The 16,782-nt window shown below is 39.4% G+C and overlaps 1 protein-coding gene across 1 annotated transcript in view; it reads left to right on the top strand.

Annotated features, from left to right (window-relative positions):
• Nucleotides 1-12,925, top strand: part of UBE2R2 (ubiquitin conjugating enzyme E2R 2) — a 58,674-nt gene extending 45,749 nt beyond the window's left edge. The window contains exons 3-5 of the mRNA XM_015560574.1: nt 1,080-1,177; nt 10,176-10,310; nt 12,407-12,925. Of these exons, the coding sequence (XP_015416060.1) occupies nt 1,080-1,177; nt 10,176-10,310; nt 12,407-12,617 (444 nt within the window). The 3' untranslated portion in view covers nt 12,618-12,925. The remainder of the gene's footprint in view (nt 1-1,079; nt 1,178-10,175; nt 10,311-12,406) is intronic.
• Nucleotides 12,926-16,782: the final 3,857 nt, after the last annotated feature.

Below are 16,782 nucleotides of genomic sequence, written 5' to 3'. Positions count from 1 at the left end.
GGAGAGGGAGAGATAGAAACATCAGTGATGAGAGAGAATCATTGATCAGCTGCCTCCTGCATGCCCACTACTGGGGATCGAGCCTGCAACCCAGGGGTGTGCCCTTGAATGGAATCGAACCTGGGACCCTTCACTTCGTAAGCTGACGCTCTATCCACTGAGCCAAACCAACTAGGACACTAGCAGTCTATTTTTGCTATCTTTAGCAATCCATGTGTTTGACTTAAACTAAATGTACCTGTGGATTAGGTCCTGTAATTTAAATTTACATACCAAAATATTAAAACCATAGTGGTGAGTTCTTCTATCCCATATACTGAAAGAGTTATAATGAAGTTGTTTTGAGGCATATTTTCAGTTTATATATATACCATACTTACTAAAACCAGTGATTGATATTAAAGGTGATTATAGCATCTTTATGCAGATTTTAAGCAGGACAGATTTTTTTGTTTGTTTCTTTTTATATACTTGAGGTAGTTTTGTGTCTGAAAATAGAGAGATATTTAGTTGCTTCCCAGGACTCTTGAATCTTGATTTACCAGGTTTGTCTATTTTGTGAACGTGTGTGTGTGTGTGTGTGTTTTTAATTGATTTTAGAGAGAGAGGAAGGGACAGGGATAGAGAGATAGAAACATCAATGAGAGAGAAGCATCAATAAGGCAGCCTCCTGCACAAACCCTTCTGGGCATTGAGCCCAGAACCCAAGTATGTACCCTGACAAGGAATCAACCTGGTGATCTCTTGGTTCATGGGTCAACGCTCAAGCACTGAGCGATACTGGCCACGCTGTATATTTCTATTTTGAAATGATTTTTTAGGAGGATGATGTTAACAGATATACAGTGTTTCTTTTTTAAATAAGAAATATATATTGGAGATTGGTCACCATTAATATTTATAATATTAGAAAAGTTTAATCCTTTAACATTGAGTCCAAATGTGAAGAAAAAGCAGAATTGTTTTCTCTTCTAATGACAAGAAAACAAGTTTTGGAGGGATAAAAGAAATTTCAGAGGAACTGATGTGTCTTTTTTATGTCATATTTTTGAGTACTGAATGTGGTTTCTATCTTACAGAATGGAGATGTATGCATTTCAATTCTTCATCCACCCGTAGATGACCCACAGAGTGGTGAACTGCCCTCCGAAAGGTGGAATCCTACTCAGAATGTCAGGTAAGGGGTTGATAAGAAATAATCTGGTTTTTAGGTGTTTCTTAAGATTGGATATTATTTTTTAAGTACAAAATAATCCTTTTATATTTGGTTATTTTGTCTCCTGCTAGAGCTTTAAGTAGCATGTATGCATCATTTTGAAGAGTTGTATTTATGGAACAATATATTATGCACATGTTACTCCTTTCTCTATGTTTGCCTTGGGAGAAATTTTCTAGTGTGAATTCTTCCTCTTACTTTATTGTAAGTTTCATCTGTGTCTTGGATCTCATGATTTTCATGTTTGTATTGATTGTTTCTTTATTCTGGGCTTCTTATTACTTTTTGCAAAAAGGTCTTACTGTTTCCAAACTGAAAATTTACTTAACATGCTACTTAAAAATTTTTTTTTAAAAAGATTTTGTATTGATTTTTGGAGAGAGGTAGAAAGAAGGAAAGGGAGGGAGGGAGAAACTGGGTGGCTTAAAAAAGACATTTTCTTCTCACTGTTCTGGAGGCCGGAAGTTCAAGATCAGGATATCGTCATGGTTAGCTTCTGGTGAGAGCTCTCTTTTTGACTTGCAGGAAGCATCTTCTCAGTGTGTCCTTACATGATTGAAAGGAGGATGAGAGAGAGAGAGAGAGAAAGAGAGAGAGAGAGAGAGAGAGAGAGAGAGAGAGAGGAATGAATGTGAGAACCAAACATCAATCAGCTGCTTTCTGCACACCCCCTATTTGGGATCAAGCCCCACAACCCAGGCATGTGCCCTGACGGGGAATCAAACAGCAGTCTTTTAGTGCATGAGACAACACCCAATCAACTGAGCCATACTGGCCAGGCTACATGCTACCTTTAAAAGAGCTTCCATTATCCATTGTTTTATATATAGGATGTTCCAAAAAACTGTATACACACACTGAATAATTGTAAAGGCAGTGTTTGTTAAAACACATTTCAAAAGTGAGCTCTCAATTGTGCATTTTTTGGGGACACCTTGTATATGTGGATGTGTCTTAAGATTTGGAAGGCTTGTGTATTTCTTGTGATTTCCTTTATTGATTAATCTATTGACCCATCTATCTAGATATTTATTTTTTTAAAAATATATTTTATTGACTTTTTACAGAGAGGGAGAGAGAGAGAGAGAGTTAGAAACATCGATGAGAGAGAAACAACGATCAGCTGCCTCCTGCACATCTCCTACTGGGGATGTGCCCGCAACCCAGGTACATGCCCTTGACCGGAATCGAACCTGGGACCTTTCAGTTCACAGACCGACGCTCTATCCACTGAGCCAAACCAGTTTCGGCTAGATAGATAGATATTTAATCATCTGTTCTTTTTGTTTTGTTTTGTTTTGCTCACTGGAGATTTTTTTTATTGACTTTAGAGAGGATTAAAGGGAGGGGTGGGGGGAGAAGAGAGAAACATCAATGTGAGAGAGCCAAATCAGTTGGTTGCTACCCCAACTTGCCCCAATAAGGGCGAGGAACCTGCAACCCAGGTACGTGCCCTTGGCCAGAATCGAACCCCTGACCCTTTTGTTCAAGGGCCAACACTCTAACCACTTAGCAGCACGTGCCGCACTGTCAGTCTTTTTTTTTTTTTTTTTTTTTTAAATATATTTTATTGATTTTTTACAGAAAGGAAGGGAGAGAGATAGAGAGTCAGAAACATCGATGAGAGAGAAACATCGATCAGCCGCCCCCCCGCACATCCCCCACCGGGGATGCGCCCGCAACCCAGGTACATGCCCTTGACCGGAATCGAACCTGGGACCTTTCAGTCCGCAGGCCGACGCTCTACCCACTGAGCCAAACCGGTTTCGGCATCAGTCTTTTTTTTTAAAAAAGTTTTATTCAGATATAATTTCCATACTATTCAATACTTTGATTTTAAGTGTATAGTTCATAGGTTTTTAATATACTCACAGCATTGTACAACCATTACCACAATCACTGTTAGAACATTTTCATCACTATTAAACTTATACGTGTCATTTATACTTTTTATTATCCTTCAACTCCATCCCACCCTTCTACCTAGGAAACACCAGTCTGCCTCCTGTCTCTATGAATTTGCCTATTCTGTACATTTCATATGAATGGAATCTTACAATAGGTAGTATTTTGTATCTGGCTTCTTGAACTTAGCTGAACATTTTCAGTGTTCATCTTCATTGTAGCATGTATTATATTTCATTCCTTTTTATGGCTGAGTAATATTCCATTAAGTGCTTATACCACAATTTGTTTATCCATTAATTACTCAATGAACATTTGGGTTATTTTTTTGGCTGTTATGAATAAGCTGCTATGAACACTGTGTACATGTACATGCTTTTGTTTCCTTGGGTATATACCTGGGAATGAAATTGCTGGGTTATATGGTAACTCAATATTTAACTTTTTGAGGAACTGCCAGCCTGTTTTTCAGTGTGGCTGCACTAAGCAGTACATCCCCACCAAGGAGTATGAGAATACCAATTTCTCCAGGTCTTTATTAACACTTATTATCTGTGTTTTTAAAATTATAGCATTCTAATGGGTGAATGTGGTTTCTCATTGTGGTTTTGTCCTTTTTGTTTTACATAACTTAAAATTTTAGAACAGTTTTAGATTTTCAGAAAAATTGTGGATAAAAGTATAATTTCCATATGCCCTGCACCTGTCAGTTTTCTTTAATATTAACATCTAACATTAGTATGATTCCAATTATTATAGTGAACTAATATTAATGCATTGTTTTAAATAAAGTCCATACCCTTTCACATTTCCTTAGTTTTTACCTTACGTCATTTTTCTGCTCCAGAATCCCAGGCAAGATACCATATTATATTAATAAGCATGTCTCTTTAGGCAACTGTGGCAGTTTCTTAAGACTTTCCCCCCCTTTTTTTTTAATGACCTTAACAATTTTGAGGAGTACTGATCAAGTATTTCGTTCCCCAGTTGGTATTTTTCTATTGCTTTTCTGGTTATTAGACTGGATAGTGAATAGGGGGAAGAAAATCAGGAAGGTAAAGTACAGTTGAGAGTGTCCGAGGGGGATCCTGGAACCATGCAGTTAAGCTTTGGGAGAATCAAAAGCTCTATGTGGATTTTGACTGTACAGGGATTGTCACCTCTAACCTTTGCATTGTTCAAAGGTCAGCTGTACATTTTCTTTATGTCATATCAAAGGTGCATACTGTCAACATTTTCTATCACTGTTAATTCTAACATTCATAACACTCACGACTGAGACTATTTTTAGGGTTTCTCCACTGTAACTCCGTTCCCCCTTCCATTCTGTACTCCTTGGAAGGAAGTACAGCCCACACTTTAAGGAGTGGGGAATTATATCTTCTAGATCTAGAGGCTGAGATACCTGCATAAATTATTTTCAATTCTTCTGCAATAAGATTGATCTATGCTCCCCATTTATCTGTTGATTAAATCATGTTGTTACTCATTTTTATTTATCTGAAAGCTAGTAACTTGATTAGGATCTCCACTTTTGTCAAAAGCAAAGAATTGAGAGCTTTCTGATTTGTACCAGGATTTCTTACCCAGTTCTTAGTGAGTTATTTCCCATTTTCTAGGACATGTATACCAAAAGATTCATGTGTTCAAGACACATCAAATAACTATTGATTATGCTCATTACTCATTCATTTAGGTACTTTGTTCAATCCAATATACTTGGAAAGGGTTGAGAAAAGAAATATATAGCATGGGGCAAAAATAAGTTCATAGTTGTGACTACACGAAACTCAGTTTATTCTTGCATTATTATGAACAATTGTAAATCTACTTTTGCCACCTCCTGTATTTTAATCTGATACCCTCCTTCCTACAGTGTGTTCTCAGTGATATGTCCATCAGCAGCAGCTTTAGGGCTTACACAGAAAGAACTGTTATATTTGTTAGTTGCTTTACTAGCATTAAAACCTTTTTGTAGTATGTGGCCCATTAAGCTATCTCATTTTCTGTCATAACAGATTTCTTTGCCACAATGTCCTCTTTAAATTATTCTCCCGTCTTCAAAACATGTAATGAGGGCTGAATTTGAAATAGTGTATATGAATCAAGTAAATTTAGGTTTTTAAGAATGAACCCTTTCTATTTCTCTCACATGCTGCTTGGAGGGGTATGTGTATACATTGGGAGAAAAATGCCAATGTTCAATTCTGCAAAATTCTAAACTTTTCCTGCTAAGTTTCCAGGAAGACCCATAAGCCACAATTATTTTGTTGTGCGTGTTAGGACCAGTTTTCTGCCCTCCCAGCCAGAGTACTTGTGGTGACATGGTAACAGAGAAAGGACAGACCCATCTCATTGACTACTATCTTTCTTGAAAAGGGACAAATACAGTATTACCCATTGGGTCATAGATGTCTAATTCTGATTTTCTGTCTCCCTTAAATGCTTCTATAGTTTTGTGTTTGTTTCTTTATATATATATTTTATTGATTTTTTACAGAGAGGAGGGGAGAGGGACGGTTAGAAACATCGATAAGAAACATCGATCAGCTGCCTCTTGCACGCCCCCTACTGGGGATGTGCCCACAACCAAGGTACATGCCCTTGAGTGGAATCGAACCTGGGACCCTTGAGTCCGCAGGCTGATGCTCTATCCACTGAGCCAAACCGGTTAGGGCTATAGTTTTGTTTTTAAAACATTTTAGTGATATAGAACTTTACAACTTGCTTTTTGCTGTTTGTTTGTGTGTGTGTGTGTGTGATTAGTTGGCCTTCATGTTCTCTGGGTGTTTTTGTTTACAAATTTATTTTTTATCCAAAAGAAGATAGCCAGTGATATTATCTCTAACAGAGATACTGAAGCAGGCAAAAGGATCTGAAACATGAACCTGAAGACGGTCTAGAGAGCTTTTGCCTATCCTTTTGTCAGTACTTCTTTCTCTTCTTAGCATTTTTCTATTTTCCAAAAAATTTTACCGTCATCCCTTATTCTGGCTTAAGCAGGGGTGGAGGGAGCACATTTTTCCTAGGAATATCCCTAATTCTGTGAATTGTGGTGGTTATGGGAATTGTGCAGTAAGTGGAAAACACTTTAAAACTCTATTTCCAAAATTCTTACTGGTTTAGGTCTTTTCTGTGTTGTAACACATGTTAAAACACACCACTGGATTTGGGCAACCAGACCTGTTCCTCTTTACCCAGTTAGTGAATGGCAGTGGTGTTTTTCTTTATGGGAACTAAGAGTCTGGGGATGGGCCCTCATAGTCTATTCTGCTAATCCAAGAAATTTATGTCCAGGTGCCACAAGATTGTCTAAATGACAAAGGCAACTCTGTGTCACTCAAAACCAGAGCTTCACATGGAACCATGAATTTATATGGAAATAATGAGACTAAAAAGGAGTGTATGCTGTTTTCCTGATTCCGTCCCCTTTGTTCATGATCTGCAGGAAACCAATCCCTCTAATGGGCTTTGAGTAACCTCTTCATTGGGGGATAGTTTAATTATTTGTTCTTTCTTTCCCTTTTCACCTATTGTTAACCCTCTCCACCTTCTGTCTTTTTTCTTCTGAAAAGAGAAATGAATAAAGGTTTTTAAAATATTAACTGAAAATAACAAAAAATGACAACAAAGAACATAGTTTGTACATTCTGCCAGTATGGTCTTAGCACTTGAGTTTTCCCATTCTATAAAAATAGGATTAATAGTACTTACCTTGCAGAGTTGATCATGCTAGAGGTATAGTGTAATGCCCTGTGTTGAATTATTTTGGTATAAGTGGACATTTTAAACTATGTATGACATTTTCTCCAAGCCTTTTCCAGTCGTGGTATATAGAAAAAGGAAGTGATAGGTCTGACCCACCCAACTGATGAAGGAATCAATATAGGTATAATTAACTTGAAACTCATCCACAACATACTGGTTTGGAAACTTTGAATGTTTTGCATCAGTTACCTTTGAGAGAGAAAAAAATCTCAATTCTGCTTTGTTCTATATTGACCTTTATATTAGGCTGGCTCTCACCACTTGGTAACAAAGATGGCCACCTGCTCTATACTTTCCATATTCTGTTACTAAACCAACAAGAATAAAAATTCTTCGTTATTAGGTTAGAAAAATGAGTTCCCACCAGGGTTCTGATTGTCCCAGCTTAGGTCGCATGCATATCCCCAAACCCATCCTCATGACAAGATGATGGAATCCTTTGGCCAGCACTTGGTGGTATGTCTACTGCTGTGGGTATAAGTAGGTTGTTTGTATGAACGTGTAGCATGATGGTGGATTCTCTATACAAAACAAAACAAGACAAAAAGATTGTGCTTTCCAGATGAAGGGAGGAAAGTATGCTGGGTTAACTATTATCACAATCCACTGTGGTACCTAATGCTTCTGAAAGTTTCGTGGATTTCAGTTTAGGAGTACATGGTAGTAGAAGTGGGCTTGTTTTGGTACAAATGGATGATTCACCATTTTTAAAAAAATATATTTTATTAATTTTTTCAGAGAGGAGGGGAGAGAAATAGAGTTAGAAACATTGATGAGAGAGAAACATCCATCAGCTGCCTCTTGCACACTCCCTACTGGGGATGTGCCCGCAACCAAGGTGCATGCCCTTGACCAGAATCGAACCTGGGACCCTCTAGTCTGCAGGCCAAAGCTTTATCCACTGAGCCAAACTGGTTAGGGCCCAGTTTAGTATTTTAATAATATACACAAGATGTTATAAAAACCAACTTGGTGAAACTAACTTGTGGGGAAAAATTTCCTAATTAATATGATTCATCTAGATATACAGCTGTTTAAACTTCTTTAGTATTAAAAATTCAGTTCCTCAATTGCACAAGATATCTTTCAAAATGCTCAGTGGCCACATGTGGCTAGTGGTTATATTGCATAACAGATTATACATTTCCACCATCATTGAAAGTTGTAAGTATACAGTGCTGATCTAGACCATTAAAACCTTTTTTCCCTGTTTATTACCATACTTTGTCCTTATCCTGCTTATACTAGTATAACACTAGAGGTCCAGTGCACGAATTCATGCACCAGTGGGGTCCCTTGGCCTGGCCTGCAGGATGGGGCCAAAACCAGCTCTCCAACATCCCCCAAGGGGTCCTGGATTGCGAGTGGGCACAGGCCAGGCCGAGGGACCCCACTGGTGCACCATTAGGGCTGGGGAGGAATGCAGGTGGTTGGCCAGCTGGGGAGGGACCGCGGAAGGCTCCAGGGCATATCCGGCCCATCTCACTTACTCTCGATCAGCCAGACCACAGCAGCAAGCTAACCTACTAGTTGGAGCATCTGTCCCCAGTGGTCAGTGCATGTCATAGTGAACAGTTGAGCGGCCTTAACATATCATTAGCATATTATGCTTTGATTGGTTGAATGGATGACTGGACACTTAGCATATTAGGCTTTTATTATATAGGACTAGAGGCCCGATGCACGAAGATTCGTGCAAGAATGGGCCTTCCCCTGGCTGCCAGCACCGCCTTTGCTCCAGCCCACAGCCCCCTTTCTGCCTTCCTGCACTGCCCAGAAGCCCAGAGCAGCTGGGGCAGTGCAGAACGCCCCCGGCTGCTCGGTGCCTGCATATGCAAATTAACCCAACATCTTTGTTAGATTAATTTGCATAACCACTCTTGATTGGCTGGTGGGCATCGTGAAGGTATGGTCAATTTGCATCTTTCTCTTTTATTAGTGTAGATGTTTTGAGTGTTTTCTTCTGAAGCAACCCTTATGTAATTTTCTACTTACACTTTTGCTTTTAGGATGTTATGTGAATCCATTTTCCATTATTGGCAGTGATGAGTTTCTTTGAATCTTTTAAATGTAATTATTGGAGAAAACCATAAGGATCTTGACAGGAAGGGCAAGGAGTTATTTCTAACCTAATAGAAAGGTGTGTGTGAGAGATAAATGGATTTTAACTAAATGGAAACTTTTTCTTTGAAAGTGCCTTTGTCATAATTTTGTATAATCACGTAACAGAAACTCTTTGCCCTTTTTAGGAAAAGGTTTCATCAAATCAAACATCTAATTGCCTGGTCCCCTCTCTTTATTTTTTGCTTGGGGCCAGGAGCAAAAGGCTATTTTGCAACAACACAATGTATAACCTCGCACCAATGAGAAAAGGTAGAGAAATTTAATTTTTTTCTCCCATTTTTCTCCTTTCGTACATGCACGTAGCTTGTAGGGGAAAAAAGCCTGGGAATAGTCTGGAATATTTTTGGAGCCTACTCTGCTCTTTTGGTTATTTTATCTAACTGAAACTGTATTCCCCATGACTGATTAAGGTGTCTAGTTTTTATCTGTGGATAAAAATTGCCTGTTTATATCTCCCACAAGCTATATAAGCCCTGGGAATTCAGGGATGACATCTAACTTGCTCACTATCATACAGCCAACATCTGGTGCTTCTGGCACATAGTAGGTGCTTAGTAAAACTTTTTGAATAAAGATTTCTGTTAAGAGACTAGTTCTTTTTCCTGCATTGTCCTGCTTATCTGCCTTTCTTCCCTTAAAAATATGGAAAAGAAATACATTTCTGTGTAATACTGGGGTGTTTTTTTTTTTTTAGATCTTATAAACAGCCACGATTAGATTGGATGTATGAAGTAGCATCATTTTTTTTTCCTCCCATGAAAACATTGTCTTAAAGCTAAATGTTTTTTGTCTTTCTTTTTCTTATTGTACTTAACTTGTAATTTCTGAAGCAAACTTGTGGGGAAAATTTCTAAAATCTATAATGTTATTTGAAAAGCTTCCAGACCTGTACTTTTTGCAGATTGGAGTATGTAGCCAGTTGAGACAGTCTTCTACAGTTTTATGCCCTGCATCAGGATCTCATGCTAGGCTCACATATTTCCTCTGCTTTTAGCTCCTGGTTAGCCTAACCAGCTGAGTGCTGAAAACAAAATTTTATGATATTCTATTTCCATTTCCCTAAGGCCTCAAATATTGTAGTCTTCAATTTTAAAGAATACTTTTGAATCCTATGAATATGAGTATTTGTAGCTGATTCCTTTTTATTTTTTCCTGTTTCTAGGACTATCCTCTTAAGTGTAATCTCATTGCTTAATGAGCCCAACACCTTCTCCCCAGCCAATGTGGATGCTTCAGTTATGTTCAGGAAATGGAGGGACAGTAAAGGAAAAGACAAAGAATATGCTGAAATCATTAGGTAAGGTGCTTTGTTTTTGATCATTCAAGTCTTTACTTAGAACCAAAGTAATATCCTAGAACCAGAGGTTTAAATTGAATTTCATTGTCTACTCCATTTCTCTTAATTAGATTGTTTGGGAAGGGATTTGTGCTTGAGACTAATGAGTTTGGCTTTTTGGAGAACACATACTACAAGATAATGTTGTAGCAGATGGGATTTCCTGGGAACCAGAGCTTCTAGGTTCTGAGCCAGTCAAGTTTGCAAACTTTCCCTTGTAATCATTTTAGGGATGATTGCATTATTTTGGACTTTTAAGTGTAGCAAGCACCCAGTGTATTCCAATCATTCCAGGTTATTTTGTTTTCAAATTTTTTATTAATGAAGCCCTCTTGTTCTTCTGGGCATGATCATTATCAGCAACATTAGTATATGGTCTAACAGAACCTTAGAATAAGAATCAGGAGGCTTGGGATCTACTCCTAGCACCTCTCATGTGACCTTTTATCAGTTAACTTTTTGCTGTTTAGTTTTTCTATGTAAAAGGGAAAAAAAGTAGAAGGTATTAAGTTCTTGATCATTTCCTGAGTAGGACATAAGGTTTTCATAACTACCCAAGATTGGTACTTGAATTGAAATAAATCTAATTCCCCTGAATACAACTGCATTTTTATATTCAGTAAGTTTATACAAACTCTAGTAAGAACTAGAATTTAGAGAGTCCCTCTCTATAAATCTAGTCAACCTAATACAAACGAGTTAGATCATTTAACAAATACTAGATAGTGGTAAGTAGGATAATGTGAAGGAGTGATGAGATGGTTGCTTTAAATTGGGTTGTCAGAACAAGCCTCCTGTAAGGTGATATTTAAGTTCATATCTGAGTGACAAGAAGTATACCATGTGATATTAAAAACATGCAGAAAAGGGCATGTCATTTGATAGCTGAATAATGTAGATTAGTGGTTGTTTTCTGCCACTGGAAACATTAAAGAACTCCTCCACGCCCCAATCCATAATCATTTAATGAGATTACAGGGATGGATAGAATGTAGACACCTGTGTTTTGTTTTTATCAGCCACCTAGGTGACTGGTATACACCAGAGATTGAAGATAATTAGTATAAATAGTAAGGGCCTATAGAAACTTAGAGGAGCAGGAGTGGATTGAGGATTTAAAAACCCTGTTTTTAACCTGATGTTCAAGGAAAGGACGGATTTAGTAAGTGAAGAATCCAGAGGTATTTGTATTCTTCCTGTTTCTTACTTTGAGTTTCTTTATGTCATTCTTATATTCTCTCAACATATTTTATGCACCAGCATTGTGTCAGTTACACTGCTAGGTCATTAAGCTGTAGTCTTTCTCCCTGGGGAGCTCACTTTACTTAACAAACAAATGAGTGCAACTATAGAAGCTTAAAGACGATACACTGGAAGGAATATATAATGTGGAGTTCCTAGAAGATAATGCCTCATAAATAAGAATTTTCCAGTAAAAGGGCAAAGAAAAAGCCTCTTCAGGGAGAGAAACATGTTTGCTAAAACAGGTGTGTAACAGCATGGCATGTCAAGAGAATTGTAAGTAGCTTTACATTGCTTGAATATAAATTCTGATTTGGGAAATTAAGAGGCATCAATCAGGTCTTAAAAGACATTGATGTGCCCTAGCCTATTTGGCTCAGTGGATTGAGCATCGGCCTACAGGCTGAAGGGTCCCGGGTTCAATTCCAGTCGGGGGCACGTGCCCAGGTTGTGAGCTCAATTCCCAGTGGTGGGTGTGTGCGAGGCAGCCAATCAGTGATTCTCTCTCACCCTCTCCCTTCCTCTCTGAAATCAATAAAAATATATTTTAAAATAAAAAGACATTGACATGAGACAACTAGGAGAAAAAATACCTGAGAAAATTGCTGGATGACCAATATTTAAGATTTGCTTTTCTAAAGGTCATTGTGTCCTTCAAAATGGCACCTGAGCGGGTGACCGCTTTTGGGGCTTTCAGATGCTTTCAGGCAGGCACTAAAAGTTTAGAAACCTGAGTTATAAGGAATCTTATTTAGAAGTACCAATTATAAATCCATCTTCAAGACAGACTTATATAACTACCCTATTCCCTTCAGAAAACAGGTTTCAGCCACGAAAGCCGAAGCAGAAAAGGATGGAGTAAAAGTCCCCACGACCCTGGCGGAATATTGCATCAAAACTAAAGTGCCTTCCAATGACAACAGCTCAGATGTGCTTTATGACGACTTGTACGACGATGACATTGATGATGAAGATGAGGAGGAGGAAGATGCCGACTGTTATGATGATGATGATTCTGGGAACTGATGATGATGATGATTCTGGGAATGAGGAGTCGTCACCTGCTCCTTCGAAGCCCCTGTACTGCCCTGCCCTCTCAGGCCAAAGGGAGGGGAGCAAGTGGGGACCTAGCAGTGGCCCCTCAGCAAAAACCTATCACAGGGGGTGGGGAAAACAAACATGGCTCCTGCTGACTCCCCTTGTGGATCTCAGTTTGCTCCTTTTTATGGACCTCTTAATGGAGAGAAGGTAATCCTCCACAGAATGTCCGAATTCTTGCATTCTTTTACCCTTCCATCACTGTATTGATTTTTTCCCCCTTTAAACCCAAACCCTTGATCAGGGACTCTGTGCTAAGACTGATGAAATGTGTTCCTAGGGCAGAGAGCCCCGTCAGCCTCCAGGAAATCATCCTAACACAGAGGTCTCAGCTGTTCTGAGGAAAGAAATCAGATTTTGGGTTTTGAAATTGATTGGGATCTAAAGCCTGAAATAAATATTCATACTTTACATAGAACTGAGCACTTGATTGCTATTTATTTTAAAGGCAGAGTTCTTCTTCCCCCACCAGGGAGTTGGGGGAGAGAGTGGGAATTAGTGTGTGTGTGGAGTCTTGGTGATGGCAACAAAGGTTAAAAATCACTATGCCAATTTTAGTTGATGCTGCTTGGGGGTGGGGGGGGTGTGTCAAAACTACTGGTGACCACTGTTGGGAGAGAGAACATCTGTTTTATTTATTTGACAAGGCCTTTCTGTCAAAGATATACTCTCACCATGAGGATATATTTTTTAAGTAGCCAGTTTTAATTACTCAGTATTAATACTAAGTGCACGTGTTACAATTTTGGTTTTCATTGAGCTAGTGATAACTGTGGATAAATGTGAGACAAGAGTGACCAGTTACCTTTCCTCATTGGCTGTAACCTGGACTTTGCTCTTCTTTCAATGTACTGTCTGGCTGTGGAGTGCAAGAAGTTGTGCATGGAGCTTGCCTTGGGTTTCTTTAGACTCTTCCACCCAGGGAGTTGGCTGCAGGCAGTGTTTGGGTGACGCTAGATCTTCCTTCTGTGCAACTGCTGCAGCTTTGATTTCCCTGGTCTCAATCACGTGTTACTTCAATCAATTCTGAGATCCATCAGCCTTCACCAACCAGGGACTTCAGAACTTGGCGGTGATTTTTGTTTCTTATGGGAGTGGGTCAGTTCATACGAGGGCAGTGTTCTTTCAGTGGGGAAAATTGTTAATGTAAAATCCCAGGTTTTGGAAGGAAAATACAGCAAAGACTGACTATAATCCTACTTCAAATCCCTGTGCACTAGTGTCAACTCCTTTTCTTCAGATCTTAGCTCAGAAAGAACAAAAGGGTTGATGAGGGATGAGGTAGGATAGATAGATCCTAGGACAGAATAGGTGATGCTTACTTCCTTAGCTCCTCCTTCCTTTCTGATCTCAGGGTTTTCATTCGCTCTTCAAACTCTCCAAAACGTGCTAATTCCCAGCAACCCTCTCTGGCCTCTGAAGTTTGGTCTAGTATTAAGTGAAAACATTTAACGTGTTAAGGTTCAATTGGGACAATATTGAGCCTGCTCCCAGAATCTGTCCAATTTCCATGGGGCCAGGACTACTTGCACCTTGAATCTAGTGACTCAGATTCAGTAAACAGCAGCTCTTTGAGATAAAACATGGACTGCAAACTCATAAGAAGGATGTTGAAACTGTTTTAGCTCCTCACACTTAAGTCATGCTTCCAAATAACCTGCAAATCTAATGGAGCCCAGTCTCTCATGATGCTGATTATCCACTACCCTCTCACCAAACCCTCCCCCACGTTTACAGTTGGTAGCTTGGTCTTACTCTATTAGAGCCCTATAATTAAGCTTTCTCCCCCTCTTACTGCTAAAGCATTTCTTTCCCAGGGCAGACCAGGCGTGTTGGCAATGTGGGAGGTGCTATGCTGTTCAGCCTGGTCCCATTAGGCCCTGTTGGCCTGTTGCATGTTGACTCAGGGAGCCAGAGAGCCAGGTGGAGGTAGTACCTCTCAGCCCTTTGGGGTGTTAATATTGAGGGCTGGGTTTCCTCTGATAGAGTACAATCAGAAGGCTGGAGAGTGGTGATTTGCTAGCAGGTAGACATTCTGATAGCTCACAGTGACTTGTAAAACCCAGATGCTGGTTCCAGAGCTCTGTCTTGAGAACACATCCTGTGGCAAAAGAAAACTTGAGCTTACTGTAACTTTTCTTTTTAGGAGTGGAGATCTCAGGCTATACCCTTGTGAGTACACTTGTGCATTTGGTATAATGAACTCAAAATCCTGCATTTTTAGATTCCTTTGATTCTAGTGGAGGCCTCTCTGGGTGCTCTTCAAGTCTGTGTTTTTTTGAGGCTGGGTGGAGAAAGTATATCATCATGATTCTGTTGTTGCTTCTCAAAGTCTTCCCCTCTATTTCATATCATTCCAGAGTTCTTTTCTATTAGCCAGACTTTTTCTTTTTTGTAGTATCTTCTTTCCTCTTCCCTGGTAATTATTTGCTGGTTTCCTTATTTTTTGGGACGTATACGGTAAGAGATTGAAGGGAGAAATGTGTAGTCCTCCACTGAAAATTAACTCTCCCCCCCTCCCATGCTGATAAAAGGTTTACATTTACAAATTCAGATGCAATTTTCAACTATTCTAAAACCAGCAGGTCACACCTGACTTTAATAGTTTTCTTAGCTGAAATTGTAGATGTTTTTCTTCAGTTTAACTTATGAGAAAAGATTATCTGATGCATTTTGTGTTGAACTTCCCTTTAGTGGTTTATTTTGTCTTTTTCTGCCCATCTGTCTACTAATAAAATGTGAAATAAAATATACCTGTATTGCTACTTCCCCATGGGATGACCCTCTTCTTTCTTTTCTTGTGTTAAAATTAAAAGGTGGTCTTAGTATCTCCACTGTTCCCTTGCAGATTATGCCTTGGATTCAGCTGAAAAACTAAAATAAAAACCAACTCTTGCTGACCTGTCTTTTATAACATTCTGCTCGGCTCACCTTGCAGACTAAATATCCCCAGTCCTTACCTAGCTTAAAAAAAGGCTATTAAAGACAGCCATTTGTTAACCTTAATTCTGAAATAGGGCACAGTCTGCCAGTACAAGTAGGTCAGTGGAAGGGATGGAGAGGTGCTCCGCTGCCCTCCTTCGGAGAGGGCGTTTGTTTTCATTGTCAATTATCCTCTGAATCCTGCTGCTAAAAGCAAGGAGCAGGCAGGAGATACCACAGTTTAATGAAAATTCCCATTTAGTTTCAGTTGTGGACCCTTACCCTTTTCTTTCTTTTTTTTGTTGTTAATCCTCACCTGAGGATATTTTCTCCACTGATTTTTAGAGAGAGTGGAAGGGAGGGAGGGAGGACAGAGAGAGAAACATCAACGTGAGAGACAGTGATTAGTTGCCTCTCCAACAAGTGCCCTGACAAGGTTTGAAGACTAAACTTGCAGTCCATGTACATGCCCTTGACTAGTAATTAAACCTGCAACCCTTCAGTGAGTAGGCCGACACTCTAACCACTGGACATTCTGGCCAGGGCCACTTACCTTTCTTTTAAAGCCAGGATCCCAAGCTGTGGATTAACAGCAGAATCTCTCTGATATGATGAAATGATTTTAGAGGTGAAAGTAGAAAAGATAAAGACTGCAATCCAGGCACACCACCTTGACTTGAAGCAACACTTATTTTGCCCAGGACCTACTTAACCTATTTTTTTCTTTCTTTTTTTGTTAATCCTCACCCAAGGATATTTTTCCATTAATTTTTAGGGAGAGTGGAAAGGAGAGGGAGAGACAGAGAGAAACATCGATGTGAGAGAGACACATCAATTTAGCTGCCTCCTACATGCAGCCCAACCAGGGCCAGGGAACATAAAACCAAGATGCGTGCCCTGACCGGAATCGAACTCAGTACCCTCAGTCTGCTGGCTGACACTCTATCCACTGCGCCAAACCAGACAGGGTGCACTTACCTATTTCATACCACCCTGACTCCCTAGTCACATGTTCCACCACAGCCGTGACTGTCAATCAAGATTGTGTTTGGCTGATGAAAAGCAAAGGTTTAGCTGTTTAAACTTATTCTCTCACTGGCCTAGAACTGTGGTTGCAATTATTACCTTTGCTCCTTTGGAAGAGAAATTACCCTGCCCAGCTATTCCTGCT

This window comes from Myotis davidii, unplaced genomic scaffold (genome assembly GCF_000327345.1).
Source record: "Myotis davidii unplaced genomic scaffold, ASM32734v1 scaffold534, whole genome shotgun sequence".
NCBI lineage: Eukaryota > Metazoa > Chordata > Mammalia > Chiroptera > Vespertilionidae > Myotis > Myotis davidii.
Note: the sequence above shows the minus strand (reverse complement) of the source record. Positions and strands in the feature narration are given on the sequence as shown.